Below are 25,879 nucleotides of genomic sequence, written 5' to 3'. Positions count from 1 at the left end.
ATTTTAAAGCCAGCATGTCCTAGAGATACCTGGACATCCATGTTCATTGCTTCATATTTATAATAGCCACCTATGGAATCAGGCTAAGTACCCATAAATTGGTAAAAAAAGAAAACATACTCAATGGAAGATTGTTTAAGAATAAGGAAGAATGAAATCCTGTGATTTGCAGAAAATGAATGAATCTTGGGATTATCTTGATAAATAAAAGAAGCCAAACTTAGAAAGAAGTATCAAATCTGAATGGTAGGTATGAAGATAAAAGGGAGACTGCTAGGGGAGGGTGAAGGGATTAGGTTGGGAGGGTTTAGACGGGATGATGGAGGTCGATTATATGATCAAAGTACAATATGAATTTATGTACACACAATTCACAATATATAGTGGCACATATCTGCAATTTCAGTACCTGGGAGGCAAAGGTGAAAGAAACAGGAGTTCAAAGCCAGCTTGGACTGCATGAGACCCTGTTTCAAAAAAGTTTCAATGAATATTATTCTTCTGAAAAGTTTCTATATGCTAATGGAAATTGTGAAGAGAAAAATAAAATGAGGGGCTAGGGAACTGGGGTGTGGAGCACTTACTTACCTGCTGTGTAGGTGCCCCTTGGGTCAATTCCCACTAGAGTGGGGAAGGAGGACAATAAGGTGTGGAGAAAGAGGAGAGACAGTAAAAACACAACTCAAAACAAAGACAACTCCATTTTTAACACGGGCAAAGAACTTAGAGATTTCTCCAAGGAGGGCATACAAATGACCAACAAATGCATGAAAGGATGTTGAACATCATGAGTCATTTGGGAATGCAAATCAAAGCCATAATGAGATGCCATTTCACTCACACACACACACACACACACACACACACACACACACACGGATGGCTATAATTAAAAAGTGAAAAAATTACAAGAGTTGAGTATGTGGAGAACCAGAATTCCCCCATGCATTGCTCGGGGAAATGTAAAATCCCACAGCTGCTGTGGAGAACAGTTTGGTGATTCCTCAACAAGCTAAACATAGACCTACTCTACCTCCCAGCAGCTCCACTCCTAACCTACTCTACCTCCCAGCAGCTCCACTCCTAACTACATGCCCCAAAGAACTAGAAGGAGACTTCCAAACAAATGACAATAGTTAAAAGGTCACCAAATAAATACTGTAACCAAATAAATATTGTAGCAAAATAAACCCCCATAAGCTAGTGAACGGAAAAATGGTGGTATCTGCATCCAACAGAATACTATTGCGCCACAAAAAGCAGTAAGTGCTGAGACTTGCTAAGGTACTTGAGAACATGCCCAGTGAGAGAAACCAGACAGAAAAGTCTGCACATATGTATGGCTGCATTTGCATAAAATATTCAGAATAGACTGGATACAGTGGAACAAAACTGTAATCTTTAGTTGGGACACTAAAGAGAAGGGTTACATGGGCTACAGAGTTAAGACCCTGGCTAAAAGGATAAACCCCAAATGATAATGATTATTTAAGTAATATATTTTAAATGTTAAATAATAATAAAATGTCCAAATAAAGCAAATCCATAGACATCAGATTGGCATGAGTGTTGAATGGACACTGGTTTTATTTTGGAATCATGGCAAGGTTTTGGGATGAGATAGCAGAAGTAGTTGCACAACTTTGAATTGTTCACTATAAAATGGCTGACAATTCTGTGAATTTCACCTCAAAAACTGCACTGCAGTGCAGAAGACCCTACTGATCCCCTTGTTCATTTCTTGTGTCACTTCGAGACAAACTCGAGACAAGTCTGTAGAAAGGCACCAGCCGGATCAAAGGGCATGTGGCTTCAAAACAAACAAAAAGATGATGGCTTGGGATTCTCAGAAACTGCTGCTATCTCTCTGCCTGAAGGTGGTTTGCTAAGACTCCTTCCCCTCGACTTCAGCTACACCATTTAAGAGGCCAAGTTAGCTATCCTTTGGATTTCACTTTTCATTAATGAGATTGAGCATGTTTTATACTTTTTTGGTAAATCCTTTGTTGCTGTTGTTTTTAAAGGAGGCTTGTTTATTGTTCGAACTAACAAAATGACTAGACAATACCCCCCCAAAGTGAATTCTCCCCACTCCCACGAGTCTTCTTAACACAAACACGAATAATTTCCCTCCAAACCACAAGCAGAAGCTGGTCCTGGTATTTCCATAAACAGTGTGGCCAAAAACAGTTCAGACAAAATTTAGCAGAATTTTGTTCTCTCTCCATCCCTGGTATAAGGATCCACCTTTTTTTTTTTTTTATGGTAAACAGAGTGGTATGCTTACCTATTGCTTTAGAGACCTTGTTGCGCCCTCTTCCCCGGGGCTTTTTCTTCTTGAATTATAGTGGAGTTTGCAGCTCAGGGGAGAAAAATCACTTAATTCTAAGCCATCCCCACACATCTTTGGTTATTTCATTATCAATGTCCCCCACTGGGGTACAGACCTGTCCCACCTTTTCAGGCCCAGTACTCATGACTGCCACATAGTGGGACCTATCTCTGTGCTGAAAGAACTTAAGGGGAAGAACACTTACTATAAGCTTCTGATGGTTCTCCCACACTTCCCCTAAAAGGCAACTAAATGCCTTTTGCAGCCCTGTTGGGAACCACTGTGGGTGTCCAGAGACATAGGCTAGCACTTTTTGGAAATGGCTACGGTGCACTGATCCCTAGAGAAAATAGACGTGAATCAAACACAGAAACCCCTGCTTTCCTAGAGCTTTCTTTTTCCTTCTTTTTTCATAGAACTGTCTCTTAACACAGACACAGACAGACAGAAAGACAGACAGAGACACACAAGCACGCCTTTAAAGATAGGGTCTTGCCCTCTAGCCTTGACTGGCCTGGAACTTGCTGTGTACACTAGGCTGGACTCAAACACATGGAAATCTGAGTCAACCTCAGACTTCTGAGATCAAAGGTGTGTGTCATCATGCCTAGCTAGGAGTTTCTTCCTGATTGGAGACAAAGATATAACCTGGTTTCAGAGCTCTGTGGAAAAAATTAAAGCAAGGGGATACAGCTGCTCTTTTAGATAATCCTATTTTTTAAAAAAGGTTTCGGGACAGTCACATGAGAGATAATGTCTCAAAAAAAAGGAAGGAAGGAAGGAAGGAAGGAAGGAAGGAAGGAAGGAAGGAAGGAAGGAAGGAAGGAAGGAAGGAAGGAAGGAAGGAAGGAAGGAAGGAAGGAAGGAAGGAAGGAAGGAGAAAAAAGTAGGCCTGAAGAAAGCCTGTTGGAGAAATCAATGCTGACCAGAGACCTGACTACAGAAAGGGGGATACGCTGTGTGAGCTTCAAGGAAAGTATTCCAAGCAGAGAGCCAATAGATGTAGAGAATCTAACGTAAAAAGACAAGAAGATAGACTTAACTCCAGTTCCAAGCCCCAAGACCTGTGGCACAAGCAAGTAACTGTGTTCACTTACACATAGCCATATCACACGTGCATACACACACACACACACACATGCACATACTTTAAAACTAATTTAAAACTAACTCTCCTAAAAGCCTTAGGCCTCACTTTTGTATCTTTCTAAATATTTACTACACATTTTTAAAGATGTAAATAAGTCACTCATTAATATTTAAGTATTTACCTTTAGAGTGTTTTCTTCAGAAATGTCATATGTTTCTTAACTTGATTTTGTTGAAACTTAAGCTTTACTGCCAGGAATGCATGGGCTTTGTTGAGGCCTTTCATTGTTGAGCCAGGTATTTCTAATCAACTTGCTTGAGAAAAAAGAAGACGCGCCTTGAGGCCAGGCAACGATGGCTCAAGCCTTTAATTCCAGAACCCAGAAAGCAGAAACAGGTGGATCTCTGTGAGTCTCAGGCCAGACTGGTCTACAAAGAGAATTCCAGGGCAGATAAGGCTACCTGGTGACATCCTGTCTCAAATAAAAAAAAGAAGAAGAAGAAGAAGAAGAAGAAAAGAAAAACCTTGAACTGGACAGAATGGCGCCATCCTGTAACTCCAGGACCAGACAGAGGAGTTGAAATAGGCCTGAGTTTCGTAGAGAGACCATGTTGGGGGTGGGGAGGAATATAAGAAGTAAAAGGCAAGCAGCATGTCACATATAAGACATGACTAGAGCAGTGTCCCCAGAGCTAAGGGAAGCAAAGGAGAGAGTAGAAGAAAGGCATGAGGAACCAGCTCATGTACAGATTTTCCCTTTTACACTGAGCAAGTTGAAAAGCTATTGAAAGTGCCTAAACTAAGGATTCTTCTGTCCACTATTTGAAGAACAGACTGAAACTGTGTAGGGGCTGGGGAGCAGAGGCCAGTCAGTAGGCTACTGAGGTGACGCAGGTGACAGACCTGAGCAAGAGAACCAGGAGGATGAACACGGTAGCAGACACCCTTGAGCTAAACAGTGGCTTGAGGCAGAAAAGGAGACGAGGGGAGGCGCACAGTGCACAGCTCCGGAGGGGAAAGGGGCCAGCAGGATGGCTCAAAAGCACTTCCCACTCAAGCCTAATGACCTGGGTTCAATCCCCAGAAGGCACGTAGTGAAATAATTCCTCTGACCTCCACATATACCACCAAGGCATTTGCATGCCCACATTACATATCACACAACAGCGACGACAACAACAAATTAAGAGACGAGGAACAACAACAAGGGCTGGAATAGTGACTTTGGAAGTAGTCAGAATAGAGGCTGAACTGTATGTAGGAGCTGTTAGAGGGAGAGGCACATGCTCATCAAGTGGAGTGTGAGGAGGAGAGAGGGGGGGTGGAATATGATGGTGGGATTTAGGACTGAGAAGCTGGCTGAACAGAAATGCTCTAGAGCTCACTCACGGGGAGTGCAAGTTGGAAGAAGGTCAAGGCAAGGAGCATACTTTACTGAGTGACCAGCGGCACCGAGTTCCATGGTTATCTGCCCACATTACCTTCAATGACCACAACATCAAGGCTGCATTTCTTAATGTGGTATCCAACCTTGGTTCCTGTAACCTCACACAGCTACTCACGTACTAGTCTTCTAGTTCCCACCAAGGCCTCCGACCGACTATGCTGTCCCCAATGCCTTGGCTCAGATGTCACCTGCCTATCTTCTACTCCATTTCATCAACATCTGCTCTCCTATCTCCCCAGTATAGTTATGGGGATTTCTTTGAGAACCAAAGTGATGTCTTGGTCCCCTCTGAGGTCTTGGTGAGTGAAGCAGATGTTCAGTCCACATTGGTGGCTTGAATAAAAACTGTCCACAAATCATGGCTGGCCCTAAGCCCATTGCAGTGGGTCAGTAGGCCTGAGTTCCCATTCAGTCCTATGTGACAAGAAGAAAACAGGGCCAAGGAGGTGAAGTCAGGCTTGGAAGTGGACTTGGATTGGAAGGCTGACTCCGTCCCCCACGCAGCAGGGAACAGAGGTCAAGGAAGACTAATTACTCACATGTGTACAGCACTTGAGAGTTTATAGCCAGAGACATTATCTCATCCAACCCTGGCACAGCCTCCTGAGTAAGATATTCTTATTTTTCCTCACCTTCTACCTAAGGAAACTGAGGCCCAAAGAGGCACTTGTTTGCCCCAAGTCAAATTGCTAGGAAGTAGAAGCCTAAAGTCTTGAACTAGGGTCAGGCTGTTACTAGAGACTAATCCACAAATAGAGCTAAATGGGAGAGTGGCCAATGGCTCTCTACATGCCCTGTGGTCCCTACAAGATCTCTAGCTGATGGTAGCATGAAATGACATTTCCTAATACCCCCGAATCATCCCAGGACTCACCCATACTCCAGAGATCAGGGGATCATGCATATTCCAGGCCTCAAAGGCAACAGTTGGGAGAGGCTCGAAGACAACGCAAGTCCAAAGAGTGCTCAGGGACCCTTGTCTCCAGGAGCTGGCCAGATGCAAGCCCCACCAGACTCTGAGAGAGGGCAGCTTCCTCCCATGGTCCTCCAGCCAAAATCCCTCTGGAGAAGTGTCTCTCAGCCCTGCTCCTTCCCGGCTGGGCATTGGGCCCGGGCAGCTCTTGGCTGGCAGCAGCTGGGCCCTTGCACCTGTTGATCTAGCACCCATGCTTCACAAACACACCACGGCCAAGCCCTATGCTGCTTCCAGATGGCCGGTCACTCAGGCTCCCGGATCACTTTTAGGGCCTTTCTTTTCGCTTTGATTTCTTTTCCTTCCCTTGGTTTCTTCGCAAGCGCCTACTCTGCACTGCTTCCTGTATCCCCACCATTATCTTTCTCTTCATCTCTCACTCATGTTTTGATTTCTCCACTGAATATTCTTGTTCAGTCTCTTTTAGCCCCTGGCTCTAACCAGGTAGAATGTTAGCTTCCTGCTCTGTCACAGAGAGATGTTTGGACACAGTCATCCCTCCAGTTCCCATCTGTTCTAATCTCGGGGGGGGGGGCGTGTTGGTTTGTTTTGTATGTATATGTTTTATGTTGGATGCAGATATGTGTGCATGCATATGGAGGCCAGCAGTCAACATGACGTCTACCTCAATCTCTCTCCACGTTCCTGTTTTGAGACAGGATCATCTCAACTGAACCTGGGGCTCACTGACTGAGCTAGACTACTGACCAGCGAGTCTCCAGAATCCTATGTTCTCAACCTCCCTAGCACTGGGAGTATAGGAGTGCCGGTCTGCAACTCACAGAGACTCACCTGCCTCTGCTTCAAGTGCTAGGATTAATGGTGTTGGCGGCCACAAAGCTGCACCTGGCTTTTTCACACGAGTGCTGGGATTGAACTCAGGTTCCCATGCCTGCACTACGAGTTCTTTTCTTGTGGAGCCACCTCCCTGGGTTTTATTATTGTTGTTGTTGTTGTTTTATTAGCTTACATTCATTGTGCAAAATAATGGATTTTATTATGATACTTTCATCCCTGTGCATCAGGTTCTGTGCTCGGATTCTCTGTCAACCTCCCTCGCTCCCTTCCCACTGTTCCTCTCCCTCCACAATCCTTCCTTTCACATGCAGCTTGAAGAAAGGTTAACAACTGTCCTGGAGGGAGAGGAGAAAAGAGAAATGGAGATCGGAAGAGGTGGCTTCAAATGCCAGGGTTCTTGCTGGCTGGCTATGTGTCCACCTCTTCCTACTTCACTTCTGAGCTGTCTTCCCTCCATTGTAAAATAGGATTGCTGATAATAAATGAACACTTAACACAGGGAAAGGAGAAAGTATGAGACTGACCTTGTACAAGAGTGACAAAGGTATCTATGAACTAAGTGGCAGGTGGGCGAAGGGTATTCTTAAGGAAGCAGAAAGGCCCAGTGGTCCCTAACAGAGACTCTGGCTGGTCTTCCTGGCTTGACTCTTCAGCCTCAAACACACAGGCCGTACAGCCTTGGTAAGCGGTTCCACACCTGTTCTTCTCTTCTCTGTCACATGGATGATAACAGTGCTCAGCTAACACCTTAGGCCGCTGTGGGGACCAAGTGAGTACTATCAACAGTGGAGGCCTGCCACCTAGTAAGTGCTCAGTAAACACTGCCACTGATGTTAAATCCAGACCCAGTAGCAATAACGTTCCTGTGGGCTTGTGGACTTGAGGGAAGTAAGAACCTAAGCCCTGTGGGATCAACATTCAAGTCTGCTGGGCCTCAGAGTCGGCTTCATGGAGATTGTGCACTATAATTCAGCTTGGGCTCTTCTTGCCAAGTCATAGGCCCTAAGGTGAGGCATGTATGAAGCCAGAAAAAAAACCATCATAGGAGTCTCACTATTCTTTCCAGAGGGGACACTTCAATACAAGAGGCACCTTGAGCAGCCAGGCCTGTGATCCTGTATGCCTAGGAGACAGCAGGGTCTGCACCCTGACGTCCTGAGGTACGTGCCCTGAGATCCTGTTCACCTCCAGCTCCAATGGCTGATCCCCGGAGGGGTAAATATCTGTGGCAGTCGGAAGCACTGGACATATTTATAACTCCCCAGGTTATGGACATGAAGTGAATCACACAGCTATGTTAACGTCCAAAGTCAAAGGCCAAAGATAACCAAGGGGGTTAATACCTCAACCTGGGACACTTATCCATGACAACGGAGGCTCTGGCAGAGGAGAGTGAGTGTGAAGCCACAACTAAGATACAACTGGGAAGTTAGGCCGGAAAAGGCCCAGACCTGAGGAAGAGACATGCAGGAAAAAAAGCCCCTGGCTAAGAGATGAAATTCAGGGAAAGGGCCACTCTATCTCAGGTCTTAAGCACAAGGAAGTTGAGTCAGCCTAGTGTTGCAGGGGGCCAGATTAAAATGGCTTTGACTAGGGCTCAACTTTGACTAGTAGTTCTTAATGGGGGCACTTCCACAACATGGGGTTCAAAATTCAAAGTCTGGCACCATGTAATACAGGAAAAAAAAATCCTGTCTCCACCTTTTTAAAAATGAAGTAAGCTGAAGAAATACTCTGTCACGCTGAGAATGGGGTGGGAATGGAGGGTTGCAAAAAGTGGGGGGGGGGACGCAAGACCCCAAAGGCTGTGTTCCAGAAGCTGAAGTGGAACCACAGAGGATCCGGCATACCTAAGGCCCAGCCTACATGTATTCAGAAGAGTGAGCTGAGGCCCCTGTCAATCCTTGGTGTGGGGGGATTTACAGACTGAGAGCCTCTCACACTACTCTTCAGGGATCTGAAGCATGTGTCCGTGATTGCGCTGGGCTACAGGGGCCAGAGACCGGATAGAAGCAGGCTGCAGTAAAAAGACAGTGTCTCCAGGGTCCTCAGGAAAAAGCTCCTTTCTGTGTCAATGGCGGGAGGCAAGGCAAAGTTCTCCACAGTTTGGCCCAAAGTCATCCCGCCGATTGCTCTTTTTGACACAACCCCACACGTTCTTTCCAGGCCTATATTCCTGGCTGTGTGCAAGCTATTTCCACTTGGATGTTCTGCCAACAGCTTAAACTAAACATGCTTAAAGCAGAGCTTTGCTTCCCCCACAAAGCCTCACACCTTCGCAAGGCCTCCAGCTTCACTGCTGAGACCCAACAGCCCGGGGCCAGGCTGCCTAACTGCTACTTTCTGCCCTTGTCTGGCCACCTTGCACTCCCTTCCTTCGAACGCTAGCTATACCTTTCACTAAGTGAGCTTTCTTTCAGAATCCTCTTGGTCATCTACCAAGCTGTGGTCCTTTCCCACCTTGCACATGGTCTCTAGAGATGGCTACCACTGCCCCTAACTGGGCTCTTCCCTCAACTGGAACCACTTATACTTTCTGCCCACATGTGTTCACCATTTACTGCAAATGGATGTGGCGAAGCATCCATTCTAGTAGAAGGAAGGAAAGACGACAGAGAAGTTGGTAGCCTAGGGGAGGTTTGACCTCAAAGGTGAGTCAGAGTTTGCTGTGAAGTCCAGCTCTGCTATTTCCTAGCTGTGGGACCTGGGGCTGATTGCACCTCTCTGAGCCCTGATGATGCCTTCTCTCCAACTTGGAGGTGAGGGATGGGGCCCCCAATAGCACAGCACGTGGAAGGCTCTGGTTTCATTTTTAGCACAGCAAAAATAATAAGTAATAAGTAAGTCAACGACATCGGGCTGTTAGTGGGTCCTTGGGAGGGTGAATGTTAGAGCACTGAGGAAGGCCTACATTGGTCTGGTGTTCTCAAAGAATGGACTGCGAAGAACCAGCCAGGTAGATGAAAGACCCCTAATGGCTGGAGCTGTTTGTATATCTTTTTTTTCTGTTATGCATAAATGACAGGAATTCAAGTAGGGAATCTGTCCAACTGAGCCTAGTTGTTGGCCCTCTCCAAACATTCCCCAACCACGTTGTAAATAAGAAAGCACCACTAGAATCTACAACCTGATTAGGGCACTGGGGGGTGACTAGTTATCTCTGTAGACTTCTATTTCTCAGGGCCCTTTCCTCTTAGTAACTAACTGATATTGTTCCATTTCTTCTTTTCCATCTAGAACAACAACAACAACAAATAAAATAAAACAAAAAACACAGGAGCTAAAGCAGGCCTGTCCAAGCCTACTGGGCTGGCCGGGGTCAGAGGAATGCAGGCAGCCTCTCCCTCCACTGAGTGGCCAGGCACTCGCTCAGGCTGGCAGTAGCAGGCGCAGCCCAGGCCTGGGAGGCTCCAGCACCTTGCTCAGAGGGGCTGGAAAGCACCACAGACGTTAGCTCATCACTCCCTGGCAGGGGCCTACTGGTCTGCTATTCTCACTAGCATCTTGCAGATGGGGAAATGGAGGCACAGGCATACTTGGAGGGGTTGCAGGTGCCCAGCGTCCTAAGATGGCTTCTGGGCAGAGTCCCCAGATTGGTAAGGGAAGAACGGTCACCTAGACTTCCTCTGTGGACATTATTTCCTCATTTTGGATTGTTGAGATGAAGGTGATTTTTTTTTTTAAAGACTCAGACTACAGCCTCTGATGGGAACAAAGAATGAAGGTGGAAGGGGTGGATGGGTGAACCCTAAACAGCTACAGCTACACTCAGAAGTGTTCAACTACTCTCACTGAGAACAGGCTTGCCACTAGTGCTATCTCTGCAGTAAGAGATACTGAGAAAGTCTGCAGACCCAACGGCAAAGGGTTAACAACAATGCCTGGGGGTTGATTATCATGTTTTCCTCCAGTACATTCCTGTTCACTCAAAATCCTGTTCCATAAATAATTACATTTATAATCAGATAAAATGTTATTTTTAATTACTGGGGAAAATAATGAAAAATCAGAGCTGAGGACTCAGTTCACTGGTACTATCTGTGTGAAGCCCTGTGTGATCTCCAGTACTGAAAAAACAAAATGAAAGAAAACAGAAGCAAAATAATAATAATAATATTAATAATAAAGGCTGGAGAGAAGACTGGGGTTATTCTGCTCTTCCAAAGAACGCAGGTTCAGTTCCCAGCATCTTCAAGGCCGCTCACAGCTATCCATAACTCCAGTTCCAGGGAGTCCAACACCATCTTCTGGCTTTGTAGGCACCAGGTATGTGTCTGGTGCACATACAGATGCACGCAAAACATCCATACTCAAGACAAAGAAAAATAAATCTGTTTTTAAAACTTTTAAAACAATAAAGAAGATGGCAAGAAGCAGCTGGGATGTGGGCGAAGAAGCCCTGGCTTTGCAGTGAGACCCAGGACAAGTAATCCCACCGCCTTCAATTACAGCTTTCCAGTAAAGGGAGATAATCACATAAAATTGGCATAGAATTAAAAAGAAATAGTTTTTGTGAGAGAGGCTTTTTAAGAACAAGACTCATTCTGAAAATTTCAAGCATTCACAGAGAAAGCAACACAAAGAAACCTGGAGCACCTCGAGCCAAGAATCCTCTCATCCGCTCCACGGCCCCACCCCCACACTCCTCTGGCCCAAACTGAAATATGTTAAAGCAAATCCCAGATAGGCACCCTTTTCTCATAAAAATTCCAATATTAAACTGCTCTGTAAATATTTACATTTTTCACAATTAAAAATAATACATGATAGCTGTAGAAAATTTGGAAAATGAAGAAACAATTTGTAAAGAAAAAAATAGTTATACCCTACCACACAAAGACAAACATATTTCAAAATAATCTATTAGTTTTCCTATGCACATATTAATTTTTAACAAAAGTTGGATCATATTGTATATGCTATTTATAGGTATCATTTTATTTTAATTATAAAAATAATAAGACTATATTACAGAAAAATGAGAAGAAATTACCCACAATCCCTTAGCAACTAATATAAAGACTGTTAATAGTTCAATATACTTCCTTCCCATTTTTTTCAATTTGCATTCATAATTTTACTACAAGTAGAATACTACTGATTATGCACTTTTCAAGTTATAAATCTGTTCTAATTGTGAGAAAACAGTGTAATCATATGGCCAAAAAATTTAAAAAAGAAAAAGAAAAATATTACCCATATATCGGTAACTACTCAGTTCTAATCACTTAACATTTTGGTGTCTTTGCACCCAACATTTTTTCTATGTATGTATAATTTCAACAAAAAGTGGTCCCAAGTACTTAAGAGACTGAGGCCAAACAACTGAAAGTTCAAGGCCTTTTGAGGCTACAGAGTAATATACCACAATCAAACAATAAAATAGTAAAATCTACTTTTAGGGAGCTTATTAAATATAAATGTATATTTACTTATAAGAAAAAATAAGCCAGGTGTGGTGGTACACACTTTTAATCCCAGCACTCAGAGGACAGCGGCAGGTAAGTCTCTGAGTTTGAGGTCAGCTGGGTCTACAGTGAGCTGCAGGACAGCCAGGGCTATAGAAACCCTGTCTGGACACAACCCAGAAAAGGAGGAGGAGGAAGAGGAGGGAATGAAGATGAAGCTATTGTGCTGATGAGATGACTAAGTGGGTCTGGTGGCCTGAAAGACATCCCCAGGACTGACATATGACCTCAGCACATCCACTGTGGCAAGTACACGTGCACATACACCATACAAGTAAATACAATAAAAAGAGTAATGTATTATATAAATATAGAGAAAAAATAATTCAGAATTGTGTCCCTTACTGGCACTATCATCTTTGGGTTTTTTTCTCTGACCACTGCTTTACTCACATATTCATACACAGTTTGAAGCATAGGTATTAATTTTGGAGGTTTTATACCCTTTGTACCACCTTGGCATCATATTTATGCAACTTTGTACCCAGCATCTTTTATTCAATATTTTGTTATGAAATAAAAGCTTTTAAAATCAGGATTTTGGAGGTGGTGGTTACATTTCTAAAGCAAAGTCCCTGGCCATGGACCTTTAAGGTTGGTTTCTATTATAAACAATTCTTCATATATGTGTATATTTATATTTACATTTACAATTACAAAAACAGCCCTGGCTGTTTTGGAATTTGTTGTGCAGCCCAGGTTGGCCTGGAATTTTCTGTGTAGCCCAAGTTGGCCTGGAATTTTCTGTGTAGTCCAGGCTGGTTTGAACTCACTGTGTAATTCAGGCTGGTCTAATGATCCTGTACCAGCCTCTATAGTACTGGAATAACAAGTGTGGGCCACTGCATTGGCTTTTGTAAATACTTGAATAAAAGTGTTTACAGGGGAGCTGAAGAGATGGCTCAGCACTCAAGAGTACAAGAGTACAAGAGCTCTTGCAAAGGACCTGGGTTCAGTTCCCAGCACCCACGGAGCAGCTCACAACCATCTGTAACTCCAGTTCCAGGGAATCCATGTCCCTCTTCTGGCCTCTGAGGGCTCCTGCATACATGTGTTGCAAATTAAATCACAAACATACACATAATTTTTTTTAAAATTTAAATTTGTACTTTTAAACCTTCCTATACAAATATCAAGTATATTTTTGGAGACCACTTCTACATTTATAGGCTAACCTATAAAATGTGATTATTGGCAGGCATGGTGGCGGCACATGCCTTTAATTCCAGCATTTAAGAGGCAGAAGCAGGCAGATCGCTGTGAGTTTGAGGACAGCCTGGTTCCAGGACAGCCAGGACTACACAGAGAAACCTGTCTTGAAAACCCAAAACAAACCAACCAAACAACAACAACAAGGAAAAAAAAAACTCATCACATGTGATTATCTTTTATTGACCCTATTTTTATTCCAGGTAGCTTTTGTTGTAGTAAGTGGAGTTTCTTCCTATGTTTATAGATGTCTTCATCCCCTTCTCAGTCTGGGATTTAAATTACTAGGTTAGCAAGTGTTATTGAACCAAAAGTGTATGAGATGAGACAGGGATGGGTCCAAATTATCACAAAGTACATTATAATACTAATTGCAGCATTCACTAGCCATTTTACTACACTGTCAGCACCAATCAATCAAGATAAAGCTTTCTTCTTAACCCTTACTGTTTATGTAAATTTGTTATGATATCCATTTAATAGGGAAACTGAGCACACATATACCAACCAACACAATCGATTACCCTAAGACCACACAGCTAGCAAATGGCAGAGTGGGGATTTAATCAAGGCCACTGACCCCTGAACCTTTACTCTGGACTGCTCCATTGCCTTCCAAGGCAGCAGAGTGTAAGGGTGTAATGTAAAGACTGCAGCCAGCCTCCCCAGGGTCAAAACTCCCTTCCTCTTGCCTGAGCCAACTTTGGCACCTCTCCGAGGCTCTTTCCCCCTTTGGTAACCCAACCTCACAGGGCTGTCCTAGGAGCTAAGTGAAATGATGGAACGGAGGGGACAGTTGATGCCCGGCTTGTGGCTAGCATTTAGAAGGTTATTGCTGGCTGGGCATTTCTTCCACCTTGGCTTCAAGAGGGTATGGTCTAGTTGCCAACTTGGAGAAAAGAGTTTAGCGGAGCTCCGAGATAGCCTGGGGCTGGCTGGGAAGTCAGTGATCCAAGGCATATTCGCCTAGAAATGCAAATGCCCTCTTTGCTCCCTCTCAGCCTCTGCCACTAACCTCAACTCCCATTCCCCCAAAAGGAAATAGATGGCTTTTCTGCTTCAAAGCTGAGTGCTTAAAACCCTTCTCATTCCTACTCCCTGGGAGGTAGCCAATGGAGATGACAGGAAGTCACCGGTGGTGTAGGGGGCTTTCTGGAACTTGGGCATATAGAAAAGTGGTGAAGGGCACACCTTTTATGCCCTTCAATGGTCCGGATGGGGGAAGGGGCTAGCTGTTGAGCAACTGCTCCGGAGACTCTCCAGAAGCTGAGATGAACATATGCCTCTTTCTAACAATTGGCCTGGGAGCCATCCAATAGATGGAGGGCGGATCCCCGGGTCTGGGATCCGGAGCCTGCAGCCCAGCTACAACTCCGCTTTAGGGATGAGCTCCGCTTTAGGGATGAGCTCTAGAGTCCAGCATGAGGAGAAGGGGGCAGGTCAGGAGTTCAAATAAGCAACTGTAGTACAAACGCCTAAGTCCACTTCTTCTCCACTGCTGACTTTCACAAAAACTTTTCTCATCCTAGGCAAATACTAAGGAGGCTTTGGAAGGGTGCCTTGCCTGCTACCCCAGTAGGGCTTTGGGGTCCCGGCAGATTGTGTCTTTTCACAGCAGGAAACTAGGCACAATCCAAGTGGGAAAGTGTAGCGTTGGTGTAGGGAGTGTGGTTGTTACCCGGGTTTCAGTTAGAGCAATCAGCAAATGAAGAGAAGGCAGCTTCCAGCCCAACAAGGGGAAAGGGTCTCCCTGATTATCCAGGGTACTCACCCCAGCTTCCTCCAAATGCCAAAGAAGGGCCTAATTCTGGGCCTCCACTTGTGCCCCCTCTTTGTCAGCAAACCGGTCATTTCGGCAACAAACAGGACTCTGTTAGAAGAGCAAATTAAGGACACTTGCGATCCTAAAAAAGAAAGAAAGAAAGAAAAAAGATCTTCAGGTCTTCAAAGCCAATTAAAAAGACACAAGACACAGTGAGATAACTCTGTAACATTCCTCCCTGTTTCCTTAACATCGTACTTTTTCAAAGAGCATGTTTTCCAAACAGTATAAACTGAATTGTTGAAAGGAAGGAGTGGGGGGGGGATAGAATGGGAGTGGGGGAAGGATTGATTAGAGGGGGGTAATCTTGGTGGCCTTCCTGCAAGGGGTGAGTGAGGTGTGAGTTTCTAGCCACAGGGATCATGCCTTGAAATGAGAAGCCCCAGATCTCAGTAAGGATTTGTAAGGCAACTACCAGCATATGAGATGTGCTCTAAGTGCAAAATGTTATTCTTGCTAGATGTAAATAATTATATAATCATAATAAAATAACCTGGCATCGTGGCAAGAGGAATCTCTGCGAACTCTGTGGCAAGCTTTTCGAACCCGCTGCCTGTTCTTGGCTTTTCCGTGAGCCGTGTGAGTTGCATGCATGCCCCTAGCCCCACGCTCCGGCAGAACAGCATTTCCCAGCGTCGTCGCATCCTGCCAGCCTCCTTCTGCCCTGGATGACCACAGGACAGAAAGCCTTGACACCAACCTTGGGCCTTGAGGGAAGCCACCGCTGCCATACGATCCCTCTAAGTGCCCCCTGCACAAAATATAGGGAGTTTAGGGGGGTAAGAGACCCTCCAACCTCGGCCATTCCACGATGAGAAGACATAGCTCAAAAAGAGCAAACCGGCTCAGTGGAAACCCTGCAGAAAACTAAGACCCGTGCCTTGCCTACACCGTCCCGTGTGCAAGTCCCTCTTCTGGATCTTTCCCTAAGTCAACAGCTCTTCTCTCTATCCATTGAAGCCCGTCCTAGCGACCCGCTTGATTTAGGTCAGAAAACAGACACTAACAGCTCTCCCTTGCCTCGGTGAAATTACTAAGTGGAATTTATTGGGCAAGTCCATGCAGGGTGGTGGGGAGAGCCCACGTCCCAGGTTCGGGCTTCCACCAGTTTTAGAAACACAAGTATGGGCCAGAGCACTGGGCGAGAAGTGACCATAATCAGAGACAGTCAGCCCCACCCCAGTTGCTGCGTCGTGCCCCCAGGGCTGAGGGACAGGAGGGGACGCACGCACTCTGTTCCCTAGCCCGCCCTTTGCTTTCACAAGATCCACGGTGACTGCACCAGCTCGAGCGCCTTTAAAGGGCCACACACGCCAGCCGCCTCTATAAAATGTTCCCGGCGGCACAGCTGCAGAAGTGCTCTGCTGAGCTGCGGTGAGGAGGCTCGCTCCGCCTGGCTGCTCCTCCCACAACCTATCGGCGCGGGGCTGCTCCTGGCAGAGAGGACCAGACGCGAGGAAGGCACAGCACCCGCTCGGGCCCTCCGTAAGTATCCAGTTCAGATTTTGCCACCAACTCGCCCACGAGCCAGGACATGTGCTAATAATGCTCTAAGCCGGTTATAAAGACGTGAAAATTGGGGGGAGAGGGAAAAAAGGGGGGAAAGGGGTCTGTCCTTCCTGGGATTCCTAGCCGAGGCCAGCCTGCTGCTGTGTGCTTGTGCGCCAGGGCTCTCCGGGCGTCAGTGGGGGCTTAAGAGCCGCGTCCCGGCGCCGAGAACCAAGCGTGGCGGCTGTGATCGCCACCGCCCCGGAGTCCCGGCGCCGAAGCTGCGGGCCGGCACGAGCGCGGGTCCGGGCTGCTCGGCGCTGCCCGGTGCGGTGCGGCGGGCGGCGCGGCACGGCGCGGCGCGGGTGGTGCAGGCTTTTCCCAGGCGCCCTGGGGTCCAGTGGCCTCCGGTGCGGCTGGGGGCTCTGAAGCAAGCGGCTCCCGGCGGCGGCGGCCGCAGGGTGCGTGCCAAGGGGCTCGGGGCTAGGTCGCTTCGTCTGCACCTCAGCCCCCGTGAGCCTTCCTCTCCCGGGCAGGCAGCTTCGCGGAGGTAAGCCGGGCCGCCCGGTAGGGCGCTGGGCTGGGCAGCAGGGGCCGAGGGCGCGGGCGGCGGCAGAGCCGGCCCAGGGGCTGGGGGACTTGTTTGCCGCCGGAGCTGCGGGGCAGGGGGCGGCAGCCCCGGCTGGCCGGCCCGCGGGACGCGGAGCCCACTTGTCCGGAGAAACCCGCAGCAGATCCACTCCTGCGCCCGCGCTTTCTCCGGCTCTGCTTCCCCGACTTTGCCAATAGCCAGGACTGCATCAGGCCGCTCGGGGGCCGCACAAAGCTCTTCTTTCCTTGGGGGCTGGAGGCTAGAAGGGCTTCTGGCTGAGTTCAGCCGAGCTGCGAGCTGGAAGTTGGAACATTCGGGCAACTTGCTTTTCCCCAAGCAGCAAGACCCCGGTGCACACGCCCCTCTCGAGGGGAAGCGACCGCTCAGCACCCAGCCTCTGCCTCGCGGGGCGCCTGATCAGGGGTGGGACAGCTAGTCAGGACCATGCCACTTTTAGCGCTGCGACTGACCTTGGGTTAAGTTATCACATCCCCTCGGCACCTGGAATCTTTGCTAGCCGGCTGGGAGCAGCGGCAGCATCCGACGCTCCGAGGGCGCTCGGAAGTGTGTGCGAGGCGCGCGAGCCACTGCTGCTGGCGCCAAAGTGCGCCCCCGCGCGCGGAGACGCTGCGGGTCCCCAAAGTCGCGCTGACGCGGAGACCCCGTGCTTCGTCGCCAGTCTGCCTCTGAGCACCTGAGGTAAAGGAAGCTTGGAGTCCTCAGGCACAAGCGCGGGGGATAGCGCCAGGGGTGCGGGGCTCCGGCCGGCCAAGCCTGCGCTGGTGGCTCTCTCCGGGCGCGTCGAGGAGGCCGGGCGAGCTGTCCATAAACAACGGGCCTTTAGTTTTCAGGTGGCGAGTCTAGCTGGGCTGCTTGGAGCGCGTGCAAGCCAAGCCGCAGTGCTGTTTGGACATTTAGATTTCTCACTAGCAATGGAGGTGGAGTATACCGGTTGGTGTCATTTTTAACTTTTGCTCCCGGGACAGGTTCGAGACCCCCCCCCCCCAGACCTGCCCCTCTCTTACCCCCCCCCACCTCTCTCTCTCTCTCTCTCTCTCTCTCTCTCTCTCTCTCTCTCTCTCTCTCTCCTCACCCTCTATCGACGTGGGCGAGGGCCTTCTTAGAGGGCGGCCAGGCGGGGCCAGGCGGCGGGAGGCAGGAGGCGCGAGCCGCCGCCGCCGAGTCCGCACTTGTTGCGCGGCTTTTTTCCGCGGCGCCTCGCCGCTGCTTCGCGGCCATCGCTTCGTGGCTCAGAGCAGACCCAGACATCCACAAACCAAGTTTTTTTTCCCCTCAAATGGACGGAAGGGTGGGGTAGGAGACAGAAACTGGGGTTGTTGGGTGGGGGTGAGGGTGGGGGATGCAATCGCCTCTTAGACGGGCTCCCGAGCTTTCTGAGGCGCGGGCTGGCTGGCGCGCCCCGAGGGAAATGTTAGAAGGGCCTGCTCGGCGAGCCCACGCCAGAACACACGCACTTTCCTCATACCCTCCCCCTCCCCATTTTTGTGGCTCTTGGGGCTTTTTTTTCTTTTGTACATTGGGGTGCGGGTGGCGCACGGGAGAAAGAAGATGGATGTGAAGGTGAAGCGATGAGGAACTTGAAATAGTGGCAGTGCTGGCCCTCCTGACGACGCCGCACGGTAGCGCCCTTCACTTGAGATAGATGGCTGAACTAGCCTAGGGTTGCCTCTTCAGTCAAGCAGTGGTGCCGGGACACATCGAGAGTAGGCCGATGTTGGGGGGAGGGGGGGAAGAGGGGGGATAATGGTAACTTTAGAAGCCAGCACATTCCTAATGACCACTGGGAATAACAAGGAGGGTTGAGTCCTAGCAAATTCTAGCCCCTTTGAGAAATGACTATTGGAGTCCTCAAGATGATAACGCTAGAACATGTGAGGCTTATAAAAACGCACTTTCAGGAAAACAAGAATTTTAAATTTTCCGAATTTGAGGTGGGTCTTTTTTGTTTTGTTTTACCTTGTTCCTCCCCCCCTCGTTCTCTTGTGTCTTTGGCACGTGAGCCAGAGAATCATTTCTTTAGAAGCCATCTGAGTGAGTTCAGGGATGAAGACATGGCCAATGATCAGGAGAGGCCTTTGGCATAGGACTACTAGATGCTGCTCTCCAAACTGCTGCTGTTGCTTCCATGCTAAAAACCATAGGATTTTTTTCCCTCCGCGAAGAATCCTTTCTCCTCTCAACCACACATGGGTGTGGCCTGGTCATGGGCTCTGGGACACTTGTCTTGAGATGTGGAGGAACTGAGCTCTTCCCAGCTATTCTATGGGGCTCCTGCTGCATTGGGGTCTCCAGAACACCTGGACCTGGATGAAGACCTGGACGCTGGTGACCCACTGCTATGGTGAACTGCTTTCTCAGGGACATGCCTGCTCTCAGAACCAGAACCAGTGCCACCCCTACCTCTGGAGTCTGAAATAACCTGTATGAGTAAATGTTCATGTGTCCTCTCTCAGCACTGTTAGACCCTGGCTGAATAGAGCTCGCCCTGCATCAGGACGGAGCTGCAGCTCTGTTTCTGCCCTCTGCCCAGGTGCTCTCTGTTTTTTGAGTTTAACCCTCTCAGCATCCTTATGTGGCTGAATGGATTCACCCTGACTTCAGATTTTCTACTGTGTCCTTCACCTTTATTTCTTCTCTTTTACTTGCAGACCAAGAGCCCCAGCTGGCAGCATCAGCTCCCATCGATTCATCGGACTTCTGCCCAGGCTCTGAAATGCCAACCATGTCGCGGCCTGCACTTGATGTCAAGGGTGGCACCACCTCTGGGAAGGAGGTGAGTTTTGACATTTTACAGATGGAGATATTAAGGCATGGAAAGATGGACTTTAGGGGAGGAGGTCACGCACCAGGCCTTCTTCCTAGGTGTGGCCTGTAGCCAGTGTGCTTGACCAGAGAAGATACAGCAGGGCTGTGTCTGGGAGAAATGAGAATAACTTGTTCAAAAGTGTTTGAATCAAACTCACTAGGGGTGTTGAAAGAGACAGTAGGAAGTGGGTCAAAAACAGCAGATTGGAACAAGATCACTGTGGTAGATTAGAGTGAGGCTGAGAAGAGAGAAAACAGGGGGCCCTTTTTAGACAGGGGAGCACATAGAGTAGCAGGGGAGGGAAGCCCACTTCCAATAATGTGGTCTCCAGTTCTACAGCTAGGGTCTAAACTTAGGAATCAGAACCACAGTAGCTAAAGAAACCTAACTGGCTCCTCCTACTACCTACCCACTAACTCCAATATCCCATGAATTCCAAAGGGAAAATCAGGAAGATGGCTACTATGGTGTGCCATTCTGTCTTCTAGGATGCCAACCAGGAAATGAATTCTCTGGCCTACTCTAACCTTGGAGCGAAAGATCGCAAGGCAGTGACCGTCCTGCACTACCCTGGGGTCACTGCAAATGGAGCCAAAGCCAATGGAGTTCCCAGTAGCTCCACTGGATCGTCACCTCCAATCGACTCTCCTACTGCCACCTCTTCTACCAAACCGCCATCCTTCAACCTGCACCCTACCCCTCACCTGCTGGCCAGCATGCAGCTGCAGAAGCTTAATAGCCAGTATCAAGGGGCTGCAGCTACCGCTGCCGCTGCCCTTACCGGTGCAGGCCTACCAGGGGAGGAAGAGCCCATGCAAAACTGGGTCAGTGGCCCACTGGTAGTGGGAGGATCACCGGGATCAGTCTCTCCTCCTGCTGGTGCCCAGAGCCCTGCTATCATTGATTCTGACCCAGTGGATGAGGAGGTGCTGATGTCTCTGGTGGTAGAATTGGGGCTAGACCGAGCCAATGAGCTTCCCGAGCTGTGGCTAGGGCAGAATGAGTTTGATTTCACTGCAGATTTTCCCTCTGGCTGCTGATGCCTAGTGCCCCTAAAAAATAATGAGGAAAAAAAGCCACCAAAACAGTTGTAAATAAAAGTTACTTGCAAAGAGATAACTGACTGGGTGTGTTCTTCATAGGGGTCTAAAGTTGGGGGTTACAATTCTGGGGTTGCAAGAGCCTGAGGGGTGTGAAAGGCTGGCTCAGGTGGCCTCTGAACTGCTGTTACCACCACTGTCCTTATCTCCTCAAGAATCGTGGTACTTACCTGGAAAAGGAATAGCCCTATCTACCTGGGATGCTTGGGTAAGGAAGGTGTTCTAGTATTGAACTGTTATTTTCACATACCACAGATAATAAATACACAATAGGATCTTGTTTAAAAAGAAAGTAGAGGGGCTATGGACTGTGGCTTAGGATAGAACACTTGCCTAACATGCATGACTTTGTGAGTTCCAGTCCCAAAATGGAATGGCGCAAAAATCAAAGCACCAGTTAAGAAGTAAAAATTTGGGTTGGGCAGAGGCAGGCAGCTCTCTGTAAGGTGGAAGCCAGCCTGGTACATAAGCAAGTTCCAAGCCACCCAGAGCTACACAGTGAGAGCCTGTCTAAAAACGAAAAATGAAAGAAAGAAAGAAAGAAAGAAAGAAAGAAAGAAAGAAAGTAAGTAAGTTCCAGATACAGTTAAAGACCCCTTTGTCCAACTCTCCCTTAGTCCTGACTGCCTCCACAGAAATAATTATCTGTTCCTAGATCATCCTTGCCAACCTTGTTTTGTCCCTTAATGTGATGTGATTCAAACAAACAAACAGTTTTTTAGGGATGAATACAACTTAGCAGGGTCTGGAGGGAAACTCCGAGGTTCAGAGCTCTTGAGAAGACCCCGTTTTGATTCCTAGCATTCACATTGCTGCTCACAACCAATTGTAATTCCAGTCCCATGATCTGATCCCCTCTTCTGGCTTCTTTGGGCAGCAGGCATGCAGGCAGGCAAAAACACCCATACACATAAAATAAATTGTTTTAAAATAAGCTAGTAGTGGCACAGGAGCAGCATGTAGGTACAGGCGCAGGGTCTGGTGCAGTGATTAGATGCATTAGGGTCCCTTTCTGCTAAAGCCCTTGAAAAACATGTCTGGCCAGAGTTTACACCTGTTCCCCAGTTTGTTCTCCTTGATCTCTGAGCCTTGAGGTTCTCAGGATGGCAGTAGTGAAGAGAGATCTGAGTATGGGATCAATATTTGAAAATCTAAAAATTGTGGGGGTAACAACAATGCCACCAGGAGTCAGGTGACAGCAGAAAACAGCCTGGGTATCACTAGTGTATTAAGGTTCTCCAAAGAAAGAAAACCAGTAAGATATGTTTGTATGTATGTATGTATGTTACAATTGGTTAAGAGCTCCCATCATATGTATCATATATGTGTGTGTGTGTATATATATATATATATATATACACTATATATTCCTAGTATATATGGTATATATATATATATATATATATATATATATATATATATATATATATAATGTAGTGCACATAAATATGAGGTTGTAGAAACCAAGAAGTCCCTCAATCTGCCATCTGCCTAAGAAGGTCAAAGGGCAGTCACAGCACCAAGTGAGTCTCCACCTGAACATGAAAGTTTCAGGAGTGCTGAATGTCTCAGCTCAAAAAGAAGCCAATTCAGCCAGGTGGTGGTACATGCTTTTAATTCCAGCACTCAGGAGGCCAAGGCAGGTGGGTCTCGAGGTTCAAGGCCATCCCAGTTTACATAGTAAGTTCCCAGGCAGCAGGAACCACACAAAGAAACCCTGTCTCATAAAAGAAGGGGAAAGAGGAGGAGGAAGAAAGAAACCTTGTCTCAAACCAATCCAAACAGAGAGAGAGAGAGAGAGAGAGAGAGAGAGAGAGAGAGAGAGAGAAGGAGGGAGGGAGGGAGGGAGGGAGGGAAGGAGGGAGGGAGAATTGCATTCACCTTTCCTCCTCCTAGTTGTTCTATTCAAGCCCTTAACAGATCAGATGATGCCGAGTCATACATTCATTACTCAATCTACTCATTATCTAAATGCCGGCCTCTCTTAGCCACATGCAGAAATGAAAGTCTACTAGCTGCCTGGATATCTCTAGCTCCCCTGAAGTTACCATCACACCTAGCAAAGGTACTTCTGCTAGGAAGAGAGCAACCCTGCCTCCTGGTGTCAGCAGCCAGGAAGTGTGGTCACCTGAGCAGGCTTTCTGAGAGCCAGGTCTACTGGGGAGGATAGGGACAATACGAACAGGAAAGGGCACAGCCTAGGACAGTTGTGCACATTTCCAGAACTACCAGGAAGTCCTAGAAAGGCAAATCCCAGCCAGGGTCTCCTAGCGTAGGCTCGGCTGTACACAGGTGAGGAACACTGCCTGCTGGCAAGGACCCCTCAGCCCAGAACAGATGAGAACAGGTGGCAATGTCCCCAGGAGCCCGGTGGCTGTCCTGTTCCCTAGGGATAAACTAGAGAGACCCTGTGCCCGCTTAAATGGAACTCACAGTTCCAAGGCAGTCATGGCCTTGGAAGATGAATTGGACTTGCACATGGCAGCAAAACTGGGAGAGGTGGGAGCACAGCCTCCAATCACAGGGACAAATGGAACATTCCCAAGAAGATAGAACAGGGCTTGCTGGGAACCAGAACAAAACACCAGCAAAAAACAATCTTGAAATGAGAAGGCGTTCTCAAGGACACGAAGCTAAGGAAAACATTGATATATTTAACTACATTGTTTAGCTGCATTTTTGTGGGGGGTTGGTTTTGGTTTTGTGAGGCAGGGTCTCATTCTGCAGCTCTACCTGGCCTTGAACTCATTCTGCAGTCCAGGCTGGCCTTGGATTCATGGTAAACCTCCTGCCTCACCCTCTCAAGTATTGGAATTGCAGGCATGTACCACCACCTCAATATTTAACTGCATTTTAATAACTGCATGGTCACTACCCTCTAATCCCAGCACTATAGAGGTAGAAACAGGAGGATCACAAGTTCAAGTCCAGCCTGAACTACAAAAAAATACAAAATCATGAAAAAAAATCTTCATAGTAACACCACACACACACACACACACACACACACACACACACACACCATAAAAGTCAGGCATGGTAGTGCACACCTTTTAATTTCAGTACTCTAGAGGCAGATGTAAAGCAGATCTCTGTGATTTCAAGGTCACCCTGGTATACATAGTGAGTTCCAGGCCTGCTAGAGCTAAACAGTAGGCCTCCGTTTAAAAACCAGCAAAATTGGGCTGGAGAGATGGCTCAACAGTTAAAAGCACTGTCTGCTCTTCCAGAGGTCCTGAGTTCAATTCCCAGCAACCACATGGTGGCTCACAACCATCTGTAATGAGATCTGATTCTCTCTTCTGGTGTGTCTGAAGACAGTTACAGTGAACCCATAAATACAATAAACAAACATTTTGGTGGCTGGAGAGATGGCTCAGCGGTTAAGAGCACTGACTGGTCTTCCAAAGGTCCTGAGTTCAATTTCCAGCAAGCACATGGAGGCTCACAAGCATCTGTAGTGAAATCTGATGCTGTCCTCTGGCATGAAGGTATACATGCAAAGAGAGCACTCATATACACTAAATAAATAAGTCTTTAAAAAACAACAACAACAACAAAATAAAAGCAATATCATCCAGGTATAGTGGTACACACCAGTACTTGGAAGGTAGAAGCAGTCAGATCTCTGTGGCCTACAGGCCAGTCTGGTGTACGGAGCAAGTTCTAGGCCTGATATAAAAGCAGATAATAGCAACAATAAAACTCAGAAAAGAGATTTGGGATTTTGTTTGGAGGGAAGATGCATTTTATTTTTTTTTTTTTAGTGCTAAGAATCAAGCTCAGGGCCTCATACTTACTACATGTACTGCCTCTAAGCCATACTCCCCAGCCTTTAAAATAATAATTAATTTTTGCTGGGCGGTGGTGGCGCATGCCTGTAATCCCAGCACTCTGGGAAGCAGAGGCAGGCAGATTTCTGAGTTCGAGGCCAGCCTGGTCTACAGAGTGGATTCCAGGACAGCCAGGGCTATACAGAGAAACCCTGTCTCAAAAAAACCAAATCCAACCCCCCCAAAACAATTTTTAATATTTTCATAAATATTTTTATTATATTTTTTGGTACCATAGTCCCTATCTGTTTTCATGTTATTCCTTTTTCTTAAAGCACACACACACACACACACACACACACACACACACGGAAAAAAAACAATATGGAGTCCATTTGTGTTGTCAAACTACTCCTGAGTATAATAATGTCTGCCCTAGTGTGTGGTCTGATGTACCCAGTGCTACCCCAATGTGGAGATAAAACTCTCCTAACAGTGAGTGATTGCAAATAACCAAAGATAGGGTAGGACTTTGTGCCCACTTTTATTTTTCCATGCTTGGAATTTATTTGGCTCGAACCTGTGCAGGCCTTGTGAATACTGTCACAGTCTCTGTGAGTGCATATGTGCATCAGCCTGCTGTGTCTGAAAAATGCTGTTTCTTTGGAATCATCCACCACCTCTTGAGCTTAAAGTCTTTCTGTCTCCTCTCTGGCATATATCCCTGAGTCCTGAGGGGAGGAGTTGGTTAAAGACATCCCATTTAATACTGAGTACTCCAAAGTCTCTCTCTATACTTTGTCCAGTTGTGGATCTGTGTTGATTTCCATCTACTACAAGAAGTTTCTTTGATGGGGGCTGAGCAATACACTGGTCTGGGTCCCCAGGAAATGTGGTGGTTGTGGGGTCTCTAGAAGGGAGTACGTCTGAGTTAGTGGGAAGTCACAAAGGAATCTATTT

At 47.2% G+C, this 25,879-nt stretch overlaps 1 protein-coding gene across 1 annotated transcript; it reads left to right on the top strand.

The window, feature by feature from the left end:
* The first annotated feature begins 16,483 nt into the window (after positions 1–16,483).
* Positions 16,484–21,145, top strand: Cited1 (Cbp/p300 interacting transactivator with Glu/Asp rich carboxy-terminal domain 1). Its single transcript, XM_052170978.1, has 3 exons — positions 16,484–16,624; positions 19,889–20,013; positions 20,535–21,145. Exons 2-3 carry the CDS (start codon positions 19,954–19,956, stop codon positions 21,084–21,086), a joined length of 612 nt encoding a protein of 203 aa, XP_052026938.1. The 5' UTR covers positions 16,484–16,624; positions 19,889–19,953; the 3' UTR covers positions 21,087–21,145.
* The last annotated feature ends 4,734 nt before the right edge of the window (positions 21,146–25,879 follow it).

This window comes from Apodemus sylvaticus, chromosome X, assembly GCF_947179515.1.
Source record: "Apodemus sylvaticus chromosome X, mApoSyl1.1, whole genome shotgun sequence".
Lineage (NCBI taxonomy): Eukaryota > Metazoa > Chordata > Mammalia > Rodentia > Muridae > Apodemus > Apodemus sylvaticus.
This window is presented reverse-complemented; position numbering and strand designations above follow the sequence as displayed.

Bases quoted from the DNA above. Each gene is read 5' to 3' on its own strand.
- Cited1 (XM_052170978.1), top strand. From the start codon at position 19,954: ATGCCAACCATGTCGCGGCCTGCACTTGATGTCAAGGGTGGCACCACC. The intron at 20,014-20,534 runs GTGAGTTTTGAC...TCTGTCTTCTAG, and splicing joins GCACCACCTCTGGGAAGGAG to GATGCCAACCAGGAAATGAA.